General features: G+C 35.9%; 1 protein-coding gene across 1 annotated transcript; it reads right to left on the reverse strand.

The window, feature by feature from the left end:
• Positions 1 to 2,082: 2,082 nt before the first annotated feature.
• Positions 2,083 to 2,797, reverse strand: LOC128868156 (coenzyme Q-binding protein COQ10, mitochondrial-like). The gene has a single exon (XM_054109925.1). The coding sequence runs from the start codon at positions 2,558 to 2,560 to the stop codon at positions 2,117 to 2,119; it is 444 nt and encodes a 147-aa protein (XP_053965900.1). The 5' UTR covers positions 2,561 to 2,797; the 3' UTR covers positions 2,083 to 2,116.
• Between the last annotated feature and the right edge of the window lie 7,560 nt (positions 2,798 to 10,357).

Below are 10,357 nucleotides of genomic sequence, written 5' to 3' on the forward strand. Positions count from 1 at the left end.
ATTCGGTGCAAAGACACGGGGGGTCCACGTTTTGGCATATATTTGGAGACCCTAGTCATCAACAGGTATGAAAATTACCCCGTATTAAAGCACTTATCAACAGCTTTCATTTGATACCCATATTGTACATACACAACCAAAGGTTACCCGGGTCCACGTGTTGACCTATATCTCGAGACCCCAGTCACGGAGCGGCATGAAAAATACTCTGTACTAAAGCATTCACCAACAGCTTCAATTTGATATCCATATTGTACAAACACATTCTAGGGTCCACGTTTTGGTCTCTATCTCGAGACCCTAGTCACGGAGCGGATGGAAATACTCTGAACTAAAGCATTCACCGACAGCTTCCATTTGATACCCATATTGTACATACACATCCGAAGGTTACCCGGGTCCACGTTTTGACCTATATCTCCAGACCCTATCTACCAATAGGTATCCAAACTATACGGAAACCATCTTCAATACCTCCTTAACAATGTGTGTAATTTGGTTTAATTCGGTGCAAAGACACGGCGGGTCCACGTTTTGGCATATATTTCCAGACCCTAGTCATCAATAGGTATGAAAATTACCCCGTATTAAAGCACTTATCAACAGCTTTCATTTGATACCCATATTGTACATACACAACCAAAGGTTACCCGGGTCCACGTGTTGACCTATATCTCGAGACCCCAGTCACGGAGCGGCATGAAAAATACTCTGTACTAAAGCATTCACCAACAGCTTCAATTTGATATCCATATTGTACAAACACATTCTAGGGTCCACGTTTTGGTCTCTATCTCGATACCCTAGTCACGGAGCGGCATGAAAAATACTCTGGACTAAAGCATTCACCAGCAGCTTCCATTTGATACCCATATTGTACATACACATCCGAAGGTTACCCGGGTCCACGTTTTGACCTATATCTCGAGCCCTATTTCCAAAATAAAATATAATCCATGTTACTCGTGGATGATGTAGCTTTCGAATGGTGAAAGAATTTTTAAAATCGGTCCAGTAGGTTTTGAGCCTATTCATTACAAACAAACAAAGTTTTCCTCTTTATAATATTAATATAGATGTATTAAACTATGTTAATGTAAATTTTTATTAAAAAATATTGAAAATTGACAAATTTATGTAATTAAACGTAACGAGTTAAAAACAAATGATTATTAAAAAATATTGAAAATTGACAAATTTTTTTTTTTTTTTTTTTTTTAGAATAATTCGCAAGCTCGTCCAGCAAGACCCATATCGACTAAGAAAATAAACTTCGATACTGAATGAAAAAGTTCTGTCTGAATGTGTTTCATTAGAACAACCAACTGTCTTTCAAATCGCAATAACGGTAGTTAAGTATTGCACGTTCATAGCTTTAATAGTTTACCGATAAGAAAGTTAACCCTTAACGACCGCTACGGGGACATGAAAAGAATTGCAACTTTGTACATCCCTGGTTTGTTGACCACATAAAATTATAAATCAAGTAAATATATTGAATTAATATCAAAATAAATCAGATTAATGTTTAGTTAAAGTTTTCATTCTTATAAACGTTTCAGAATTTCACCTCTAATTTCCCCGGCGTCTTATTGGCGAGTATTACAAAAAAGCTCTCGGCCGTTAAGAGTTAATATCATCCATCCACTCATACATTTTACCCAGGAACTTAAAAAAGCACGGTTGTTATACCACAAAAAGGAACTGTAACAGTTTGGTTATTATTTCTTGTTTTAAAATGTTTATTTACAATAGACTTAACCACTAATTTAATAAATTTGTTATCTTTGAGTAATTTTGTTTGAAAAAGATACACACCTCAGCTCTGGGTACTGTCGGTGAGGCTTTTTTTCTTGTTTGCTTATGATTACCATGTAAAGCTATGTACAAAATAGTGTGATCTCGTGTGAACTATAAGTAAAAATATACTTATGTATGTATGCACTTATGTACAAATGTATGTATAAGTTTAACAATGATATTTTTGCAATATATAATAATAATATATAATATAATATATAATATAATAATAAAAGTATATAAATAAAAATAATCAATCACACAAAAGTACTTGAATACGGAGTTATTTATGTTTAACTTGTTCATTGCGTCTTGGTCAAGATCTTCGCCATAATATAAGCGATTTAATTGAAGGTGGTCCATATCGTCGTTCAGCTTCCGCCACAAAAGCATGGTCCATTTGATCGCAAATTAAATCGAAAAAAATATTTGCAATATTGCTGTGTATCAGCGATTTGAATTCGAAAGCTACTTTGAAATCCACAACACAAGATTGTGGAATATCCTTCAGACCGGGACTAAATCGCCAATTGTTACGCAAATAGTTAAATAATCTTCCATCTGTGCATACAGATTTTACCAGCACAGGATTTTGAAGCGAAACGTTTGATGTATAACTTTCGTTCAGCGGTGGGAAACCGACAATTAAGTCAGCCTTGAAGCCGTCATTACGCTTACTGTGTACGAGTGATTTCTTCACGTATGGCACAAACTTATAATAGTTCGATACGTCGGCGACCACATCATACATTTCTTGCATCGAGTATCTGCAAATTTGCGAAACGCCAACTTAAGTGAGTAATAGCGGATGCAATACACATTTGCACGCCTACCCAATTAACTCCTTTTTGGCATATTCCCGATTCTTGTTTGTAAGATCACTAAAAGTGAAGAAGTCTCGTTGAGGACAGTTCACGTTTCTGCCGGCAGCTGTGCTACAAAGAGAAGTAAACAAACTTGAAAAAATTAAGTTGCGAATTGCGATTTCCATATCGAGTTCATGTAGACACATTCGAACTGGTACGATATGCTTTGGTAGGGGGGTTATATAATTTTCATTGAAATTAGATTTTTCTATGAAATAAGTAATACTTACAATTGTGTGTAGGTGCAACCGATAAGTTGCCTATTTGCCAGCAACAATTTTGCGTTCTTGAACATTACGCCACAAAAAATTCCACAGCTACGTGTGAACGATCTGCCCATCTGGAATTCACTATTTACACTATTGAAACAATAACACACGAATTGTTTTTTTTTTTTTTGTCCTTTGAAAATTTATTATTATTTAAAATTTTTATTTTCGTGTTCTCCGTATTCAAGTCAAGTTACAACTGAGCATAATTCAATAATGAATCATGACAACTGATTCCATTTTTTTCAATGAGGTTATGATGTCAGTGAAGGAAATATTTCTGCCGGTTTCACAGTAGTTTCTGTGAAGTGAATTTTAAAGCGTGTATATGTAAAATATCTTATAACTCAAGAACGGGCTCACCTATCCAAACCAAGTTTTTAGGCTTTGTTTGGACTATTCAGTAGATGGTTTGTGTTTTGAAATTTTAAGAATCGGATACCAGGGTCTCGAGAAATAGGCCAAAACGTGAACCCGGGTAACCCTAGGATGTGTTTGTACAATATGGGTAGCAAATGGAAGCTGCTGATGATTCTATAGTATAGAGTATTTTTGATGCCGCTCCGTGACTAGGGTCTCGAGATATCGGCCAAAATGTGGACCCCGATAACTTAAGGATGTGTTCGTACAATATGGGTAGCAAATGGGAGCTGTTGATAAATGCTAATGAAAAGAGGACTTTTCTTTTCGCTAGGTAACTAAGGACTCCAGATATAGACCAATTGGGAACTCGCCTTCAGGTTAAGAGATTGCATTGCATTCTTATGTACTACAACCAGTTATAATGTTTTAAGCGGCGGGCGGTCCCTTCTTCTCTGTCTGTGGCATTTACCGAAGCGTATTTGTTGAGGTGGGTAACACGTGTTAGCCCGCAATGTGTGACCTGCCCATCTCAATCTGTTGATCATGATTGTGGTTATCACAGATGGGATATAGCTTTTAAAAAATTATAAATTTTCAATGTGGGCAGTATATTAACAAATGTAAGTGGCGTTCCTCAAACAGTCGGTTCTATGTTACCGGAACACCCGGACTTACTATATGTAGTATATCCGGTCAAGGACTGTCACTCCAGCAGCACTCCCCGTACAAGTATGGGGAATGTTTTTCCTCTTACAACAACAAGAGGACCTTAAAAGAACCATAGGCAATACTAGTAAGACACTGAATGTCCGTGTCCAGCACTGATGCATAAGAGGGGCAAACACCAGTGTAAACATATTTTACCAGAGGAAAAAAGGGCTCCATAAAATAGGACAAACACTAAAATTTGTTGAGGAATTTGGGCTCAGAGAAATACTTTTAATCCATGAAAAAGGCACAATACATCTTTCAGGTCGTAGTGCTAAGTGCTCTTATAATAATAAAAAAAAAATACATTTAAAACTAGTTACCTAAAAGAGTTTTGAGCCAATTTCGAAACAAATTTACCACAGTAATACGGGTTTTAAAATTAGAGCATAAAATTATTGTTGCCTATTTTTTCATAAGAAGAAGAAGAGAGCCGGCTCCAAACAGCTGTTTTCTAAATCACTATTTTCATATTACCAGATATGATTTAGTTGTTAAATAATACCCAAAATGTCCACGGCGAAAACGCATGGAGGCACACTATGGTAATACAACGTGGAATAAGCGAACACAGCCTCCGGAAGACTGGTCTAAGCCATTACCTGAGTGGTTGGCGAAGAAGTATGAGAATACTTATTTGGAGTTGAAACAAATGGAATTGGATGGACGAAGAACATCTGAAGTGATTGAAAAATCATATTGTGCGATAATGTAGATCAAAAAGTTTAGACACTACTGAAATGAGACATTTTGAGACCTTTTTTATTAAATATCTCGAAAACTAAGCGAAATATCAAAAAATTTTACTTACACATATGTACATACACACAACATATATACATATATCCGCATATATAAATACATATATAAATTCACAAATTTAAATTTGCTTATGCCATCCTTCTGTGTGCCTGGTAATGAAGCATTTTCTATACATACGTATATATACGTATATCTTTTTTCTTCTTCTTTTTGGTGTCGCTTTTTCGTTTCATCGAGTCTCAAATCACTCCCAACGATTCTAAAGAAGTTTTCACTTCAAAATGTCCCATTTTAAAAATAAAGTACTTTCTTTTTTTGATTCTTCATGCAAACTAAATTATATTTTCGTATTATTATATAGTATTATTATGTGTTATTTTATTATTAAAATATAATCATATATTTTTTCGACTAAATCACTGGCACGCATATTTATTGAAATCGGTAAACTGTATAACAGAAATTTGTACGGCAATAAGAGCAGAGTTTTGTGCTTATTTTAAATAAAATATTATAAGGCAGTCAAAAGGTCTGTTCATGAAGCAAATAAATTGTAAAAATTGTAACAAATTAACAAGTTTTGGTGTTCATGTATCCAAAACAATTGCAAAGTAAGGGAGAGTGAGAGAGCAAAATAACATTTCAATTTGAGGGGAAGTAGCAAGTTTTTACTGTATACATTTTGACGTGATAACGTCTTATAATTCGATTTAGCCGGCTGGTCGTTACCTTGCATGAACTGCAAGCGAAAGCGCGGAACGAACGACATAGAGCACAATCGGCCCCCGCATTCGGCAACGTTCGACATCTGCACACCTACTTGAGTGAACATATGTATATATGTATGTATATGCGCATATGTACATATATAAATTCGCATATTTGTATTTGCATATGCCTTCTTCCCGTGTGCATGGTAATGAATCATTTCTCTGTTGCGAATAGGACGATGATAGGAAAAATAGGAAATGAAAGGGAGTGTTTCGAGTGTAAAGTGTCTTGAAAAAGGCAAATCGATGATGTTGCCTCTTAGTGTTTTTGACTTATTAACGTCTGATGCACAATCGAAATTGAACATATCTTTCATGAATTTGAGAAATGTTTCGTCAACTTTCATGTTTGTGTAAATTTAACTTGACCTATTCCATTGCGATTCCATTTACCTCCTCCTCTATATCCATACAAAATATCTATCAAACAAATAAAATTAAAATTTTGTTTTGAAAATTGCAACCAGTACATCAGTATTTTCTTATGACGTTCTCACGTTAAACTATCGTCAGTAAACCGACTTACAGACTTACTTTTTTACTTGTAAGAATTTGCAAGTGAGAGAAACAGTTAAACGCAAAGTAAAAATAAACACGAATTAAAATTTTTCGAATTGAGACAAAATTCTAAATTTAAATTAAAAAAATTGATTAAAATGGAGTATCTAATTTAGATATCCTATATTAAATAGGAATCGGTTAATCATGTAGAGGCATGCACTTCTGAACCACAGCTTCCAGTCACCGCTGCTGCAGTTTGCGAAATGCAAATCGAAAGCATTGAAGATATCTTTGGTGTTTTATGCTTGCACTTCTTGGTTATTAACTAATTTGGCAATATATGTATGTATATCATATACTTGCATAGGGGGCGTCCATAAATTACGTGAGATGTTTAAGGGGGGGAGGGGGTCGAGCCAAATCTCATCTAATCTTACGTTGGAGAGAGGGGGGGGGGGGGGGGGGTCTCGGCAAATATCACGCAATTTTTTTCTGATTGAAACAAAAAAATTGTACATGCTTAAGATTTAATCTCAAACGTAATGGTAGTATGATTAAGATCATTCACTAATTCGTTCAAAAGAAAATAATTTCATTCATACTTCGACGTTATACATTACTACTGTCAAACCACCATATTTGTTTTATACCAAATAGCTCAATTTAATCTGAATTTGCGGTACAGTGTAGCCCGTCGGTTGTTTTCGCGCCACTATGAGCCGAACGCCCTATCACTCAGGTTGACGTTTGACAATTCCGGACTTTAAAGAACATGACGGAAAATCATTTGCTCCATTTCTAATACGCGTACCGATTCAACCGCTGAATGCTTGCATCAGCACGCCTATTGATCTCTATTGCCCAAGTATACGTGATGATTTAGAGAAAATATGCTGCAGTACATGCGGTATTTACTTCGCATCTATCACAAGAGCTGCAGAGCACAGGAGAGCAGCTCACATTGCACCAGCTAAGCAAGCGCGTATGTTCCGCAAAGTGCGACCCTCACGGATTGCCACAAGACGAGCTAATGAGTTACTGTGCGCAAGCGTCAACGGCTTAGAGTGGCTAGATTAGAACGAAGTTGAAGGAGCACATGATTTTACTGAAAATCATATGGACATGTTGGTCCCAATAGTCTCTCTTGAAACCGCGCATGATTCTCCATGGACTGAATTAGAGTAGATATTCTTTTTTTAATCGCAGTAGTTACGATTTAAGTCTTCTATTGATAAATTTTTATTACACTTATAACTCTCAGCAATATTGATTACTAGTCTTAACTAGTCGTAAATAAAAGCACGAAGCAATTTTTTTTTCTTTTTACAATAACAATCCAACGCGTTTACATAAGAAACCCACATTTTGAAAAATCTCACGTGAGATTGGGGGATGGGGAGGGGGTTGAATAAAATCTCACGATACCTCACGTAATTTATGGACGCCCCCATACATGCATATACAGCAGCAAGGAAAATATATAGAAAGCTATGATTGCCACAACAATTCAATTGAAAATTTAATGTTCTTCATCTGACATCGTTGATGAAATAGAATAAATTATTATGGACGAAATAAATCATGTGGTGCTAGGGTCGTTATTTTGCATTATATTTGCTTTATTTTTTAATTTTTTTTTTTTAATTTTATTTTTTTTACTTTTTGTGACTTCTTCCCGTCAACAATTTAATAAGGTGAGCTTGCAAATTTTTACTGCTTTGCGTTCATTTAATTTTTTTTATTTTTCTCTTTGAGAGCGAATTCTCGGAAATTAAGGGGGACCGCCACTGTTTGGGGCCAAAAAATAGTCGATTTTTGTGATTTTTTTTTTTTTTTGTTAGTAGGAAAGATTATTCGAGGACCGAACAAAAGGCAATTTATTATATCGCACCCTAAATACAAAAGGGGCACAACTCTAAATTTTCCACACTCGAGCTTGACTTGTTTACAGTAGCACAGAAACCAAACTATGTGATATATCACGCTGAAATTTGCCATGTAAGCTTATAACAGTCCTACCAAAAAACAAAAAAATTATTTTTGCCATATGTCATCCGCGGACCGTTTTATTGATACCGTCTCGTTCATATTTGAGCAGAACGTACATTTTGAGTTGTGACCCTTTTGTATTTAGGGTGCGATATACTAGCAAACCCGGCCCCCTTCGCTGGGCACACTAAAATAGAATAGATATGGTTTAGAACAGAAAATATATGATTTTCATATTATTTATTTCTTTATTCTTCATTCAAGCGCTTTGGCATAAACAATAATTTTTGTTTTTCTATTTGTTTTTGAGTAAATATAAAATATAAATTGAAAATCAGGAAAAAAGAAGATTGTTTTTAAATTTCAAATCAACGCATATGAATAAACAATCGTCTTTTTTCCTGATCATCTATGAATTTTTCGTTTCAATTTATATGTTTTATTAAGCATTGGAGCTTTTTTAACCATTATCCATTTATATTTTTCAAAAAAAAAAAACGAAAACAAATTTTTTTTCCACGAACACATAATTTCATTCGGATTTCACATTAAATTCTCAAATTTCGTAAGAAATTACTCACTGTTCCAAAATCCACTCCAAAAAAATTCACAAACAATTTTTACATGTTGCACTTACGTTTTTTCCTTATGGCATCCAAATCAGAAAGAAATATTGACACATTGTAACTCACACTGTAAATTTGACAGTTCAGTTCCGCCCCAAGCGTTAAAACAGTAAGCGACATTATGGCTGGTTCAAAAGAGCGCTGTACCCGTTGCCAGTGCTCCGAATTACAACCAAACTTTACGAAACCCATTTTCAATACTTACTTAACAATGTGTGTAAGTTTGGTTTAATTCGGTTCAAAGACACGGCGGGTCCACGTTTTGGCATATATTTCGAGACCCTAGTCATCAATAGGTATGAAAATTACCCCGTATTAAAGCACTTATCAACAGCTTTCATTTGATATCCATATTGTACAAACAAATTCTAGGGTCCACGTTTTGGTCTCTATCTCGAGACCCTAGTCACGGAGCGGATGGAAATACTCTGAACTAAAGCATTCACCAACAGCTTCCATTTGATGCCCATATTGTACATACACATCCGAAGGTTACCCGGGTCCACGTTTTGACCTATATCCCGAGACCCTATCTACCAATAGGTATCCAAACTATACGGAAACCATCAATACCTCCTTAACAATGTGTGTAAGTTTGGTTTAATTCGGTGCAAAGACACGGCGGGTCCACATTTTGGCATATATTTCCAGACCCTAGTCATCAATAGGTATGAAAATTACCCCGTATTAAAGCACTTATCAACAGCTTTCATTTGATACCCATATTGTACATACACAACCAAAGGTTACCCGGGTCCACGTGTTGACCTATATCTCGAGACCCCAGTCACGGAGCGGCATGAAAAATACTCTATACTAAAGCATTCACCAACAGCTTCAATTTGATATCCATATTGTACAAACACATTCTAGGGTCCACGTTTTGGTCTCTATCTCGAGACCCTAGTCACGGAGCGGATGGAAATACTCTGAACTAAAGCATTCACCGACAGCTTCCATTTGATACCCATATTGTACATACACATCCGAAGGTTACCCGGGTCCACGTTTTGACCTATATCTCGAGACCCTATCTACCAATAGGTATCCAAACTATACGGAAACCATCTTCAATACCTCCTTAACAATGTGTGTAATTTGGTTTAATTCGGTGCAAAGACACGGCGGGTCCACGTTTTGGCATATATTTCCAGACCCTAGTCATCAATAGGTATGAAAATTACCCCGTATTAAAGCACTTATCAACAGCTTTCATTTGATACCCATATTGTACATACACAACCAAAGGTTACCCGGGTCCACGTGTTGACCTATATCTCGAGACCCCAGTCACGGAGCGGCATAAAAAATACTCTGTACTAAAGCATTCACCAACAGCTTCAATTTGATATCCATATTGTACAAACACATTCTAGGGTCCACGTTTTGGTCTCTATCTCGATACCCTAGTCACGGAGCGGCATGAAAAATACTCTGGACTAAAGCATTCACCAGTAGCTTCCATTTGATACCCATATTGTACATACACATCCGAAGGTTACCCGGGTCCACGTTTTGACCTATATCTCGAGCCCTATTTCCAAAATAAAATATAATCCATGTTACTCGTGGATGATGTAGCTTTCGAATGGTGAAAGAATTTTTAAAATCGGTCCAGTAGGTTTTGAGCCTATTCATTACAAACAAACAAAGTTTTCCTCTTTATAATATTAATATAGATGTATTAAACTATGTTAACGTAA

This window comes from Anastrepha ludens, chromosome 6 (assembly GCF_028408465.1).
Source record: "Anastrepha ludens isolate Willacy chromosome 6, idAnaLude1.1, whole genome shotgun sequence".
Classification (NCBI taxonomy): domain Eukaryota; kingdom Metazoa; phylum Arthropoda; class Insecta; order Diptera; family Tephritidae; genus Anastrepha; species Anastrepha ludens.